This window comes from Channa argus, chromosome 4, assembly GCF_033026475.1.
Source record: "Channa argus isolate prfri chromosome 4, Channa argus male v1.0, whole genome shotgun sequence".
Classification (NCBI taxonomy): Eukaryota; Metazoa; Chordata; class Actinopteri; order Anabantiformes; family Channidae; genus Channa; species Channa argus.
In genome coordinates, this window is record NC_090200.1 from 10,756,833 (window position 1) to 10,772,391 (window position 15,559).

The 15,559-nt window shown below is 39.6% G+C and overlaps 1 protein-coding gene across 21 annotated transcripts in view; it reads right to left on the bottom strand.

Annotated features, from left to right (window-relative positions):
• Positions 1 to 15,559, bottom strand: part of LOC137125738 (neuronal cell adhesion molecule-like) — a 72,623-nt gene that overhangs the window by 2,193 nt on the left and 54,871 nt on the right. For 5 of the 21 annotated variants that reach the window (XM_067501655.1, XM_067501659.1, XM_067501653.1 and 2 more), the window contains 21 exons: positions 15,347 to 15,531; positions 15,037 to 15,171; positions 13,666 to 13,809; positions 13,452 to 13,563; positions 13,204 to 13,370; positions 12,557 to 12,704; positions 12,172 to 12,296; positions 11,851 to 11,880; positions 10,962 to 11,063; positions 10,207 to 10,404; positions 9,873 to 9,943; positions 9,403 to 9,628; positions 9,156 to 9,271; positions 8,863 to 9,067; positions 7,922 to 8,044; positions 7,279 to 7,455; positions 6,221 to 6,259; positions 5,371 to 5,490; positions 3,745 to 3,960; positions 3,095 to 3,226; positions 2,791 to 2,869 (listed from right to left, as the gene is read on the bottom strand). In XM_067501655.1, the coding sequence (XP_067357756.1) occupies positions 2,791 to 2,869; positions 3,095 to 3,226; positions 3,745 to 3,960; positions 5,371 to 5,490; positions 6,221 to 6,259; positions 7,279 to 7,455; positions 7,922 to 8,044; positions 8,863 to 9,067; positions 9,156 to 9,271; positions 9,403 to 9,628; positions 9,873 to 9,943; positions 10,207 to 10,404; positions 10,962 to 11,063; positions 11,851 to 11,880; positions 12,172 to 12,296; positions 12,557 to 12,704; positions 13,204 to 13,370; positions 13,452 to 13,563; positions 13,666 to 13,809; positions 15,037 to 15,171; positions 15,347 to 15,531 (2,850 nt within the window). Of the gene's footprint in view, positions 1 to 1,061; positions 2,642 to 2,790; positions 2,870 to 3,094; positions 3,227 to 3,744; positions 3,961 to 5,370; positions 5,491 to 6,220; positions 6,260 to 7,278; positions 7,456 to 7,921; positions 8,045 to 8,862; positions 9,068 to 9,155; positions 9,272 to 9,402; positions 9,629 to 9,872; positions 9,944 to 10,206; positions 10,405 to 10,961; positions 11,064 to 11,850; positions 11,881 to 12,171; positions 12,297 to 12,556; positions 12,705 to 13,203; positions 13,371 to 13,451; positions 13,564 to 13,665; positions 13,810 to 15,036; positions 15,172 to 15,346; positions 15,532 to 15,559 lie in introns of those variants that run through there. The other 16 variants (XM_067501656.1, XM_067501661.1, XM_067501657.1 and 13 more) reach the window with 11 other exon arrangements.

The following is a 15,559-nucleotide window of genomic DNA, read 5'->3' on the forward strand; positions in this document are numbered from 1 at the left end:
GTTACTTTTACCACAACTTAAAAGTGTGGTAGGTAGTGGTAAGGTTTGTTTTTTTTTTCAGATTGAAGATAAATTGCTTCTTTCTTTTCTTAAGTTAGGTCTTAACTTTTTACACTAAACTTATCAGCCTTTATGAATATGTGGCAGCGAGAATTTCAGCCCACTGCAGAAGAAGCACATTTGAATTTAGCTTGCTCCATGTCTAAAAAAAGATTACAAAGACATGAATGATTGGTTGGTTTCCATCAGGCACCAGGGGAATGAAGCTCAAGCAATCATATCCTGTTCATATTCCCCCAGAAACCAAATATGAAGTGGTAAATGTGTTGTTTGACAAAGCACCCCCTCACCCCCAAGACTGAGGTTGTGATGAAAAACAGAAAATCCAAGGCAATGTTGTGGATAAAGCAAGATTTCAGCCAAACACCCCCTCAAAGCAAGCATGATAATAATCACAAATTGGCATAATGCATGGACAAGCTGCAAAGAACATTTTCTTTGGATATCAAAGAGTTGAAATCATTCCACGCACATGAGTTAAACATCAATGAGAGACGATCACAAAGCCATCATAATGCGGAAATATTCTCAAATTTAAATTTATTCATTGTGCAGCTTTTGGAAACAGTAAAGCCATAAAATGTGACTTAATATGCATTTCTCTACAGTGTACATGATGAAGGCTTTATGACCACATATTAAACTGGATGACAGCTGTGAAAACCTAGGATGCAAATAGAGCGAGCATTTTTCTCCACAGTGACTCGACTATCCACTGACCCTCCTCACATGCTAGGCTACAGAAAGATGACCCTTGAACCCCACACACCATCATCGCCCTTACCTTTCCTGAGAACTACACCCTTGCCATCGGATGAGGAGATTCAGCTGAGATCCCACACAACAGAACAGATGTTCCTAGGCATGATTTCACGATGCACACACACTTGAAAAGATTGTATGTATACATGTGTGGCAACTGGGCCGGCACATACTGTATGCAATGTACCTGTACAGTCAGAACTTAGTAGATGCACCTCCTTCAAACAAGAACAGCTCCGGTTGGTTAAGTTATGCCTTTATTGACATATTGTAATGTTCCAGCTGAGCTTAATGAAACAGCATGGATATAAATGATACTATCACAAAGGCACTATAATACTTGTACACTTTGCCTTGTGATTTATTGTCTACTTTATGTTCTTTCACTCGAAGTCCCTTTGAGAGGTTTCCTTGCAGCGCGACTAGGCTGTTTTATCACAAACTATGTGGCAATATTCTACATTTGTTATTGTCAACAAATAGCATGAAAAGACAAAAACAATAATGAATTATTCATGCTAACAAGTTTTGACCTTATGTCAAACCTAATTTACAGTAGCTGATTCCTCTGTGCTACAGAGCTCCATTATTTTCTTGCTGCTGTAAATACTCCCAGGTGTAGTGAATCTAAAACCCATTTTGATCTACAATGGAGGGGGAAAAAAAAGGAGTAATCTCCCTTGAATCCCCATTACGTCTCAAGGAGGACTCCTGTCTTTCTAGTAAATATTAGGAGAACCATATCAGACCGAATAGAAACTGCAACAAGGCTGAAATGAGAGTCGCGATTTGAGCAGTAGAAGCTTTGGGCAGTACTTTTCCCCGTGTGGCTAACAAACTGTTGCTTTTGTTCTTTTTATAGAATGTGTTGACAATAATAATATTGTAAATAATCACCAGCCTCTTTAAAAAAAGAAAAAAAGAAAAAGATTACTATTAAGTAAAATATGTCAATAGGCCTTTTATGAATTACCCAGCTCTGGTGCTCTCAGGGATGACTGCTTCTCTTAAACATGCTGATAATTTCATATACGATCCATATGCATCTACATATCTATATATGAGCAATTATTCCATTCATTACATTATTGCCTAGAGCAAATGTATAAATCTCATCCTTACACCATGCAAATCACATATTTTATATATATTTATATATTTATCAATATGTATCTATCACAGCATAAATCCATAGAACAGATTTCTGTTTACATAATACAAAAGGAATATAAAATATAAAAGCAAGACCATTTTATAAATTGACTTATAAAAACAATATTCAAAAATGGTAGCTATACAGAAGTAAAGTGCTTCATATTTCTTTATTCTGCGTGCAATTGGAGAAGCAGGCTATTGGAGAAGATGCTGAAAGTCATAACTGGATGACTGCTGCAAGTTAGCAGGAATGATAGGTTCAATGATTTTCAGTACTACCAGGGTCATGTACGTAAGTAGCAATACACCAGGCAAAGTGTTAATACTATATATTACACACAATGTATTATGAGTAGCTTATTAGTTGGATAGGGATTTGATGTTTGGGTTCATTTTAGAGTGTGTTGCAAATACATTTAGTGTATCATTTTTAGTTTTAACACACCCAAACTTTAAAAACCCTTAAAACCTGAAGAATCCTGCTTCTCAAATAACACCACAATGTTATTTCAAACACACAGGCGTTGGAAAGTATCAACACAGGTAGCACCCAAGATGTCCCAAAAACAATTTCTTGTGCTTCACGATGGTACCAGTTCAGATGCAGTTCTTCTTCTTGTTTGGGATTTATGCTAATCGTGATCCTGGGTCATTAATTGGGCAGCTGTAAGGGTTGAAAAGAAGGGGGGGAGGGGAGTGTAGAGCTCCAGCCCAACCAAACAGACCATATCTGTGCACAAAGCAGGGACGGGGCAAGGGTTGATGGGTAAAATGGACTCTGGGGGTTCCAGAGGCCGGAGCACTTTCTCTCACCTGTATTCCCCAAAAGTACAGTCATCTTCTTTCATGGGTTGAAACTCTGGGTCTGTGTGTGCATCCTCCTTCTCTTTGACTAGTGGGAGGAAAGGAAGCAGTTAAGACAAACCGGTTTATGGGGGGTGGGTAGGGTTTATTTGGAAACGCACTTTTTTGCACTAAATGGCTATTTTAGGCTATTTTTCTGATATCGCACTGGTTCCAGCGCATAAACTAAATGTTACGACTCATAGAATATGACCGATTGCTGGCTTACAATGTGTATGTCTGTGTTCATGGTGGTGTTTGAATAAGTACCCACCAGGGTATTTCCCCCCCTTATTCCTCTGGATGAAGCAGATAATGAGGAGGATCAAGATGAGAAGAGCGATGGCACACATGAGGCCAATGAACCATCCCTGAGTGGCGATGTCCACCTGTCTGCTTGCTACAGCTGGCCAGAAAAAGAGGAAAACTTCAAACATTTATTTTTAGTCATTTCAAAACAAACCAAAAAAAAGATCCCCCCCAAAAAACATGGAACACCAGGATTAGGAATTTTGCTTTTTGTTACAGAAAAAGATAACTTGCATGTTTGATGAGCTATAAAATGTCGAGATTAAGCTAATTGTGATTTATTATTAAAGTCACATTAGCACTAAATGTAGGAAATGTGTAAAGTTAAAGTGCCCCCAAAAGACAATTGTAGGCACACAAAGAGACACAGAGACATCACAATTACAAACACACATACACGTAGGTTTACTGTGAACTTCTATATTAGAACAATATCCACTTTTCTAAAAACCAAGTCTACAAGTCGGGCTTAGTTGTGCTAAAACTGAACGATACAATCATGCAGGCTCCTATAGACTTTCGCTGAATTACATGTTTCACTTACAGAGTGACCACAGTTAAACTCATGCTTGACTGACTTATAATTACACAACAACACAAACACAATCTACACACAGCACGGTGCCGGGCCAGGCCGAGGTGGAGGCGAACGTCCAGGAACTGCCTCACCTGGGACCGTGACCAATAGCTCGTCCGAGTGGTGGAGGGGCTGGTCGTGGTGACCTTCGGCCACCAAACGCACCCTATAGGAGAGGCCTCCTTTTAGGCCCTTCAGCATAACGTTCTGAGAGCCGTTCACAAGCTCTTTTTGCCATTCCTCTTCACCTTCACCTGCAGGAGGGACGTTCATGAACAGAGGTATATTTGTGGGAGTGAACGTCAAATGGGCTACGAAGGTCATGACATCATGGGAATTAATTGATACTGTATGGTATCATTGCTATCTATATTAGCATTGATGGTATGAATGAAGTTCTAAAGGTCCATTAAGTCTGTGAATGAATTATTACAGTGGCCCTGAGAGCTCAATGCAATATAACTTATTAACAAGTATTTCACTGAATTACTAAGTTAACTAAGTCTAACTTGATTTAGACTTGACATAACATAACAGAAATGAGGTTTAAAACAAAACAAAACAAAACAAAAAAAACATAAGGTTGTAGGCCACAATTAGAGATGGACATGCTCACGGTTTTTACTGTCATCTAGAGGCGTTTAATTTGGTGACTAATGTCTGATGTCGTCTGTGTGACTTCAAACTTTGCAACATTTGCACCAGTGTGAAACAACGTGAATGACACGGTCTACCGCCAGACTGTCTCCAACTGGATGGACTGCAATGAAAGTCTGCCTTCATGGTGTCCAGATGTTTTCTACCACTTTTGGTGATTGCTCTTATTTTTCATCTAGCCCCACCATCAGATCGAAATTTCAGTGGGTACGTACACAGCCAATCAATTATCCAGGCGGGTTATTTTGTATTTAGTGCTATTTAGCAAAAATTTGCATGGTAACATGGGAAATAAACTCAAAGGTAAACAGCAGAAAGTCAGCATTGGCACGGTGAACATTGTGCAAACCATATCTCCAAGTATTGTAAAGTACAGCTCTTGTTTTCTAAATGCCGCACACGTGTTGTATATTTGGTTCTACTCAGCGTTCAGCGTTTTTTCTATTTGCATACATTTTCTTAAGTGGCCATGAGTTGGTCTCTTAGTGTCACTGTAAAAACTGTATGTAAGTAGTGATGAGCTAAAATGAAATGTGACTGATGAAAACATGATTATATACTTGAGCAAAAGAGTTTTCTAAAGTACAGGGATCTATGATTATAATATGTCTTTACTAGATTTATGAAACAGCAGGTGGGAGAGAGCCATACCACAACAACAGAGTGATTTTCATCCTCACTGGAGGTGGATAAAAACAATAGAGATCCATTTGGTCAAAATCAATTGGCATAACAGGAATGTTTTTGCTGCTTTTTAGGATGTCTGTCTCCACAATTTCCAGCGAGATTGTCACAGGAAACGCACGTAACTGTAATCATTGACAGCACTGGGTATTTAGCAGTCCAATCACAGTCTTATTTATCACATCTGGGTCCACACTGGCAGGAGCCAGCATCAGCGTGACTGCCAATTTTTCAATTCACCTGCACAAGCCAATAATGAAGTAGGAGTCTCTTGCCACCTATGTGTAGAACTGACACAAATACAGGTGTGTTGCTTTGCTTACTGTTTTCTACTATGTATTCTACATAAACGTTTTTCTCCGGGCCCCAGTACTCCCAACTGATCAGGGCCCCTTCCTCTCCAATCGAGGAGCTAAGGTTCCCAAAATGATTTGCAGGTTGCGCTGAGCACACAGGAGAAAAGACAACCATCAAGATTTGTCTGTGGATTAAAGACAATCCAATAATGACCAAGTAACTGGTTTAATCATTAAGTCATTAGAAGCTCTTAGCATCAATACTTTCATAACCTTCAAATCACTAATCCAACAAAAAAGAACACCCAAAGCCGATCCTACAACAAACCACTCATCTAAGATCACGGCAATTTTCTGAACCCTTGTGGGACAGATGGCATGGAGGAGACCATGCAATAGGATGAGAGGTTTGGGTGTTTCCTGTAAACAAGATTGAGAAGGGCAAAGACTGCACCACATTTAAGTGACAAGACATTGACACAAACAGTTCCCACAGGCACAAGACACCACAGACAGTGAAACATTTGTACACAATGTAGTGCACACAGTACATTGGCATGCCAAGCAGAACCTCGCCGTGCAATGGGAAAGTATCACTGCAGCCACCCTGGAAGGAGTGAGAAGGGGTCAAAGTCGCCTCAGGCAAAGTAAAAAGAAATTAAGCTGCGCCCTTTGAAAAGACTCATGTAGTCAGAAGACATTATAAAAAGCAAACGTTACATGGCATCTTCATCTATGGGGCTACTTTGCCTTCCCTTTGAACTCAGCAGAGCATTCTGGTGGGCTGCAGAATTCAAAACAGATGAAGGGAAGGACCTCAAAAGGGAGGAGTGCATGCTTATGACTGTATCTGTTAAACATGCTCCAGTCAAAATACCCCGTATCCCAAAATCTGTGCCAAGCTGTGATAGTAGAGCTTGTAAATAGAGAAACAGGACACAGAGAAAGAGACAGAGGTCACTGTAGGATGCCCCTCACACACACACACACACACACACACACACACACACACACACACACACACACACACACGATCACCGTAAGTAATGATGCCACATTCGGGCAGTCATGCTGTTTAATGTAAGAGTTTATACAATGCATTTATATGTTATCATTTATACAATGTCAAAATAGTAGTGAGAATCAAAGGGTTCACAATTATGGAACCATATACCTTTAGATTTAAAAATCACAATCAGAACATTTTTTTACTACAAAGCTAAAACCATGGAAACAAAACAGCAATGGGAACACTGAACTGGTCAAGTTCATACTGTTTTATCGTGTGCACTTTGTGTGTATAGGCCTGTGTGGAGTTGCATGTCTGCACAGTTATATTGCCACATCAGTGCTAATGGTTTTGGACATGGCTGTGTCCAATGCACTGACAGAAAAATCTATAAATACATGTTGATTCTTGGTTTTACCTTTTCATTTGTAATCAGTTTACATTTAAAAGCCTAACAAGGTATTGGGCCTCAGTTGGATCAGTTGCATAGTTTTAACAGTGTTTTGGTTGTATTGTCTTAGAAAAAAAGAAATTATTTCCCTATAGCCATTTAAATTTCATTTTGTTAGCAGTTCAAAAGTACAAACCATTAATTCAACGATGTAAAAAGGCCCTTTTACAAAAGTTTTTCAGTGTAAACAAATCATTTCTAACATTGAAAATTTCAGAAAATTCTTCTCCAGTACAGCATGTAATTATGTATGTATGGTGTATTTATGTGTTAAGTTTTTTTGTTTAGTAATTAGTCTCATTGTATGGCTACCTATAGATTAATATAACTATAGATTACTACCATATTTGAATCTTTATACCTGAAAGAAATAAAATGTAAATGATTCCTCTTAAATGTCTACATTTCCTGTTTTGAAGAAACATAAATACTAATTAGGTCATTTTCTTTTAGTTCTTTACATTTTCTGACTTACCTTCATCTATGATTGTGGTAGCTTCTTGAGAAATGGCAGGGCCTGCTCCCCTGTCTGTTTTGGCATTCAAATAAAACTTGTAGCGTGTGCTGTACTTGAGGCTGCGTAAAGTGACTGAGGTCTCATTGGCCGACAGAGCCAGCTCCTTCACTGGGCCCGGCTCATTGGAGTTATTGACTACAGCGGACGAGGATGGGTGATAGAAAAAAATGGGATTGTAGGAGGTGGAAGTTGGAAAGGAGTGAGGTAAATTGAACAGAATTATGGGCAGGACGGGATTGTAGATGGGGTAGGAGTGTCAATGATGAGAAAGGTGGAAATAAAAGTATTTGGAGCACAGAGGTGGAGGGTTTGAAGATAGAAGGCAGGAGTGACAAAAGTTGATTTGTTAATTTTTGTTGTTGTAACTTAGCCAAAATAACTTGATTAGACTGCTCTAACCCATTATGATTATTCCTTCCTGTCTTAATCTGAGTCTGAACAGAACGACAGCACATGACATGAAAAAGAATGACATAAAACTACAAACTACATGACGGATGATGACACTAAATGCTGGGCAAATATTTATGTTCAAGTCCAATTAAATCCGATCACAGAATTTATTTGATTGTTATCTTTCATTTAAAAAAGAAAGTCTCACCTGGCTGATATTTGAGGGTGTAACCAGTAATGCGCCCATTACGGTCATGAGGAGGACTCCATTCAAGGGTTAAAGAGTCCAGGTTTGGGTTGGTGACTACCAGGAAAGTAGGAGCCCCAGGCACTGTGGAAAACATTCATCGTGAAACCTCACCGAAGTTCATCTAAGTAAAGCTATTTAAAACAAATGACGGCACTCCAGCTCCTAGTCAGGTGCACGCAGCGAGGATAGTTTACAACATTTTAATAATACAAAATTAAACACAGTTAGATGAATGCTAATTTATAATACTGTTATGAATCTCTTATACTCGATATTATTAAGCTTTCTTACAGGTTCAGTACAATAATGGCAACATTAAAAGCCTAATTCATACACAGTACACACAATATTTTGTCATGTCTAACTGATTAAGTTATAGTTGGAAAATTTGCATTCCTGTTACTCGTAACCAGTCACAATTTAGGTCAGCAGGCTGCTCCAATAAGGGAGCAGTTGCATATTGTTGTTAATGTTCTTAAGGAGTTTAATGTTTGCTTTGCCAAAACTGACTGCATGTTTGTAATAGTAATGTAATAGTACAGCATGTTGGCATTATTCAGCTAGCTGTTATTGTTTTAGAAGCCTGTTGGCCTGTCTTCGAAATGCATGTAGGAAGGTCATAAGAACTTTACGATGGTGTTGTATCAGTAACGGCCCAAAAAAAAAAACCTGAATGGATTTCTCTTTCTCAGTCCCTCGATGAGTAGTCGCATGCATTTGAGCTAGACATAAAGGTAGCGTACAGGTGAGTGGACAGTTCTTGTGCCTGCTATGAATTGTGCCACTGATTGTTAACACTGGAAAATGCAAGGTGCTGATTTCTGTTTTCATATATGAAAAAACGGGCAAAAAAAGACAGATGAGAAGAAAAAGGGTAATGTGTGTATTGCAATTCCTACCTCCCTCAGGGGTCTCAAACTCCTTCGTGCGGCTACTGGGACCCTCTCCTTTGCCGTTAAAGACTCTGACATTGAATGAGTAGAGACTAAAGGGGTGAAGACCAGGCAGCATGCCATGAGTGTGGTTCCCACTGAAGGTCAGGATCTGCTTTTGCACATGATGGGGGTTGTGTTTGTGAAGGCTGCGCTCTCTCCAGTAGTAAACCTATAACACCAATAGCATACAGTAAATAATGAGCGGGAGGATGTGAACATGAACATTCTTCAGTGCATGCCCGCAATTTTGCAGGTACCTTATATCCTTTGAGATGTCCCCGTATTAGTTTGAGAGGTACAGGATCCCAATGCACCTCTGCCAGAGTGCTGTTCAGCACTACTGACCAAACATTTTCTGGAGCTGCTACAGGCACTGTACAACACACAAGGAACACAACACAAAAGGAGTTAAATACAAAAGGAAACACACAGAGTATGTGTAAAGGTTATGCAGCAAAATGTTAGCAAAGTCGCCTCAGGCACTAAAGAGTCGATGAAACTCACAGTCCTCTCCTGAGTAACCGATGGCGGTAGCAGGCTCAGGTCCAGCTCCGTGCTGATTCACAGCCTGAACTTTTAGTTGATATGGCACAAATGTGGGTGTTCCAGACACAACAAACTTGGAGTTGTTGGATACAACCACTGTGGTCCAATCACTGTCCGTCAAATTCTGCCTCCACATTACTTTATAATGAAGCCCTGGGCCATTAGACTGGAGGCCTGACAGTGGCTGCAGACGGAAAAGTTTTTAATGTTGTTTCAATGCTTTAGTTTTGCAGAAGATTAAAGATTGTAAAATGATTGTACATTTGTGATGAATGACAATAAAAAAGATATTTAAAAAAAACAACAACAAAAGAGACAATAAAGCATAAACTACATTGTCCTTCACACAAATTAATGTTTCATTGGACCTCCTGGACAACATTAAATGCCCTGGGATTACATTGGATAGCTTTTTACAACTTTATTACCTTCCAGGAGATTACAAGATTGTCATGTTCTGTTCCAAATCCCTGTACACCTGTTGGGTTCTCATCTGGAGCTGAAAAACATATTCACAAAGAGAAAATGAAATATTATCTCAAGGGAAACAGTTCCCTGAGGCTCAGATCAACATACTGATCGGAAGCATACACTATCTTGCTTTAATATGTTAGCAACCAAAACAGCTTTGAAATATAATGTGTAATCATTTGTATTCAGAAAATATCAGCTACTTTATTGATAATTTAGGTGTTTTTGAAAATATGTAATTTAGATGGATAATTTATTTACACAACCAGCAATGCAACCAGCAGCTCCTACCTGCAGGTTCTGTCTTGTACATCCTGGACGGGAAGCTGGGGCTGCTGAACCCTACAGCATTGAGGGCCAGAACTCTGAAGAGATAGTGAACGTACGGGGACAGCTTGAGGTGAGCTGTTGTCTTGGTGCCTGGGACTTCAGTAAGGTTATGCCAGTGACCGCGATGGTGCAATAAGTCTTCATACTGGATCAGAAATTCTGTGGAAAAACATAAGTGCACACTTTATACACTGCCCCACAGTGTGTTTGAAAACCTGGAATGAACGTATAGTGATGACTTGTTCTCCAAAAATATGTCTAAACGTGCAACTTGCAGCATGCTGTTGCCAAAAAAATATAATAACTTAAAAGGTATACTTTCACAATTTCAGTTGAAAATACTGGAAGAAATCGTCACAATGAACCCTGGAGCGGCCGAGAGACTTTTAGTCACTATTACAATCGTGAAAAGAATCTTTATTTCAACAGTTGTTATGACCATAAAAACGTTTTTCCCATAATGCAATTTAAAAGCACATTTAGCCGCTGAATATCAATGACACACCTCAAGATTTCAATACTGGTTTTCCAATAGAAGACATAAATAAACAGTTTTCACAAGCTACGTCTCATAAACTGATGTGTGATATCGTATGTGATAACTGGTGGCTTCACTTATCATAATAACACAACCAGCATGGGTGAGATGCATGCACACATAAAGCTTGCACAGCCAAACGAACACTCTCAAACACACACGAACACCTAATACATACTCTGAATAGGACTGTTATGTTCATCCCCAGGGGTCCAAGTGAGCTGAACACTCCTCTTTTTCTGGTCCGTCAGCTCCAGGTCAGTTGGGGGCTCAGGTCGCTCTGGGGGAGATACAGCACAGGGAGCAACATAAACACATCATGCTGTTATGACATTCACACTGAAATCCTGTTACACTTACAGAATATGAAGGGTTCATGCCATGAGAAGATGAAGCAAAAACATAAAAGGTGTCTGGTTACATTACATTTGTTTCTGTAACACTACAGTATAATAATTATGAACGTCAGGTATGTTGGTGACAAAGGACACCTTTCAGGACCTACTATAATTTTTACAAGTTCCATTTGAAAATGTAATTTTTCCTGTGAGACACATACAGAAGTTGCATTATTCATATGAAATGACTGATGCTGAACTCTAGAATCTTCCATGATCACTCTGCATGAAATCGAGTCTCAGGTTCACTTGAGATGCTAAATTTCTGCTCATGTTTTGGCATTGTAATGGTAAAGTAAAATGCATGCTTTGAATAAATGAGCGATGAGGAAATGAAGCATTTGAAAAGATGCTGAGCTGTGCAATGGGGAGATATCCGCTTTACAAATTATCTTAGCATTCGAGTGTGAGTAGAAATTGCATCGCCTTTGCCCATAAATGTTTACTGTTTGCATCAGTGGTTTAATGCATTCATACTTACAAAAATAGAAAGATTATGAGAGAAAAACAATACACGAAAAAAAAAAGTGAAAGACAAGGGTAATGCTCGTGACAAATAGCATCTTCAGGGCACAACATGCTTCACTTAACAGAAACATCCAAACATCCAATGATACAAGCTCATGTCCAGAGAGCACATCTGGGTGCTCATGCACACTGCAGGTTTACCGTAGTCAACAGCTGGTGTTGGCGTGACCTCTGCCAGGTACGAGGGCAGGGGTGAGATAGGGAGTTTAGTGGTCAGTCAGCCATAAGAAAACAAAATAGATTATCTGGCTCGCTAAGAAGGCAACAATCAAATATTCATGCTGCTGACATGATAGCTGCCTAAATCGGCTCCGACTCTCTTAAGTAAACTCTCAGGCAATTAACCTTCCAGGGCGGAAAAGCAATCTGCTGTGTAGGTTATTAAACAGATTCTCTTTTCTGGGAAAACCTGAGTTTGTTTAATGAGTCAGTGAAATTGAGCATCTAGAAAACGATACCTACCGACAACGGTGAGCTTGGCGCTGGCTGAGTCATGGTCCAGAGTGGTGTTCATGATGCAGGTGTACACGCCCGCATCGTTCTCGGTCACATCAGTGATTGTGAGGCTGTCAGGGCCTCTGACTAATCTGTAAACAAAGCAATTCATACAGAAAGTGTATCAGACTGTGTAGAATATTAAAGCTATTTAAGGGGATTTACAGCCAGACAGAAAAACTGAGCATCTACACAACTACAAGATGCAACATACCAATAATTTAAGGTATAAAAACAAGATTTTAATCACGGTGACAAATCTAAATGCAACGGACTGGATGAATTAAATCCGAGGGGTTAACGATTCAGAAAATAATATGCCTCCGATCGAAAACAAAAGCTCTGATCTGACCTCTCATCATCAGGGAGCTCGCCGTCATCTTTGAGCCACGTCATAATCGGGATGAGTGAGGGGTCGTGTTTCACCTTGCACTCAAACACCACAGACCTGCCCCTCTGGACTACTTTGTACTCTGGCTGCTTCAGGATTCGGGTGGGATCTGATGGGAAGGGAAGAAGCAGTTCAGGGTTAGTCTAAATAAGCCTTATCAGTGTGGACTGCAGATTGGCTTTGTTCATGGTTAACCAATTTTGCTGATACAATGTTAAGATCCAGTCAAATGCACTTTACACATACGAATTCTGCTTTTTTTAAAAAGTTTCATTCATTTAATTTCTGTTGACTTTTTGTGGAAGTTACAGTATGTACTTGTGCAATTTCAGTTTTTATTAATATTATTGTCTACAAGAGTTCACCGCTTTCTTGTGTGCTGAAATAGAATACAATTCCAAGTTTTGCCTTTTGTGACTTCTTGAATGCCACCTTTTCTTCTTTGTTCATAGACACCATGAAAAGGAATGTTTGACTTTTTTTCAAGCTAACTAATTAATCAAACAATGATGTGAAGACTAATTACAAGCATAATAAGCACTCTTTGGAATTTTAGCCAATTGTACGCACTTCCTTTTAGGAAGGATATTAGGATCTGGATATTTCACCTTTGACCTCCAGGTAGACGTGATTTTCATAGTTGCCAAGCGAGTTTTGGGCCACACAGGTGTATTTGCCACTATTTCGAGCCTGAGCCACATGGATCTCTAAAGTCCCGTTGTCATGCAGGATGTAAGGGTCTCCATCCAGGGTACTGGACCGGCTCTCTTTGAACCTGAGAAAGAGAGAAAACCACATCAGGTTAGTAAAGAAACAAAGTAGAAATCTTTGCTCTGTTCAACATTCATTAACTCACCATGTAATTATAGGGATGGGTGACCCAAAAGTGGTGCAGTCCAACAGGGCTGGGTGATTTTTGATGACCTGGTAGACTTTGTTGGCTGGTGTCAGGACTCTGGGGGACTCGGCTTGGGTGAGGCAGTAGCAATAATAACCATGGTATTACTTTCCAGTTATCAAAGTAAATGGAAAACAGCATTCAAGTACAAAAAGGTGTTTAATGAACTTACAGAGGACATTGACAAAGGCGTTGGACAGGAGGTAACCGTAGTCATTGGAGATATTACACTGGTAGACAGCGCTCGAACCCGTCTGCACATCCGTAAATATGATGGTATCACCGTCCACTTTTCTGCTCAGATCTTTTGGGGCATCTGTTCATATATAAGTGAACATTGGCATCAAAAGCATGTGTAAAACATTTATTTTTGTTATCAATTATTCATCCCAACAGGGATACGTCTCAAACTTGAAGGCTTTTTGAATAGCAACCAAAATGTGTATGAAGCCATCAGTATTAAAGCTTACACCACATAATTATCTAGATTTAAAGTCACAATTGCTTCTCATAATTTTCATTTCTACCACAGTTAGTTGGTGTGAGAGAAGAGGATGCAGAGGACAGGGTTAGACGGAAGCACATGATTCGCTGTGGCGACCCCTGAAAGGGAACAGCCGAAAGGAAAAGAAGAAGACCACAGGATCAATACCACTGTCAAAGGACGTAGAGAAACAATTAAAGTACAGAACAGCAGCCAGATAGCTCGCTTGATTTAATCAGTACAAAAAAACAAGTTTAAAAATACTACTGACTTACACGGACTTGCTGAATGTATGTTAATAATTTCTTGGCTTCATAGACTTCTAGTATCTTCCAAAATGCTAAATGATTCCTTACAGACATTATGTAGTATATTCCTTTAATTCGTTCATTAAACAAAAGACCAGCTGGAAAGGGTGAGTTATCAATTAAATAAGGAAAAAATACAAAGTAGTTCTGTGGAAAAAACATCTTTATAAACCAATATCAAATTAAATTTATATAGCACTTTCCAACAACCAACAGATTGACCCAAGTGCTTTGCAGTAAATAATGAGAAATTTAAAATGAATAAAATGACATGGACATAATTAAACACAATAATCTACAGGTCCACAGATAAATACTTGAAGTACTAAAAGGACCAATTTAAAACTAATTATTGAGCTACCAAGTCTAAATACAAAAAGTACCAATAAAATACTGTAAGCACTGTAAGACAGAAAGGAAGACACAAGCCAATTAATAAATAGAAAGAGATAAATAGATTCAAACTAAATAAACAGGGTGTGTTACTGCTCCACTGAATGATGCGCCTGCTCCAAACGTGTGTTATGAGTTCTGATCTAAAAGATTTAAAAGAGTTCTGATGTAAAAGTGAATGTACACAATGAGGCATTAAAAAGAGGTATTAGTATCATATGTGGTTAGGGTTAGGGGTTAGGGTAAAGGTTAGGGTTAGGGTAGTATAATATATACAAATTCAATATTTAACAATTATGGGCTTTTATGGTTGATTGGAAAATCTATTTTTAAGTAACAAGTAACATGTTGCACTCACTTTCTATAGGGACGCCATTCATAGCCCATGTGATTTTGGGCTTGGGCGTGCCACTGGCCCTGCAGGTCAGCACACCGTTCTCTCCTGGAGCGAGGACAAGGTTCCTTGGAGGGTCACTGATCCAATATGGAGCAGCTGAAAATAGAACAGAGTACAGCAGAAGGCTGTAGAATTAATCACTAAACACGGTGCCCTGTTGCCATCTGTGCATAAATCAATTATGAGATGGAGAAGGATGGAACATGAAGTGACAGAAAGAAGAAGTGACTGTGCCGCTACATGGAGGATTTTTACTCCGTCACACACAAACCTATGACAGAGACACTGATCGTGTGTTGCGCTGAACCGTGCCGATTCCTGGCGGTGCAACGGTAATCTCCTGCATCCGATTCCGACACGTTCACAATACGCAGGGTTTTCTGGTAGTGCAGGAAGGATGTGCGCTTGGCTGGGAGATAGCCGCTCACTTTGGTCCAGGAGATTTCAGGGGTGGGCCTGGATTCAAAGAGAAAATGAGAGAGGG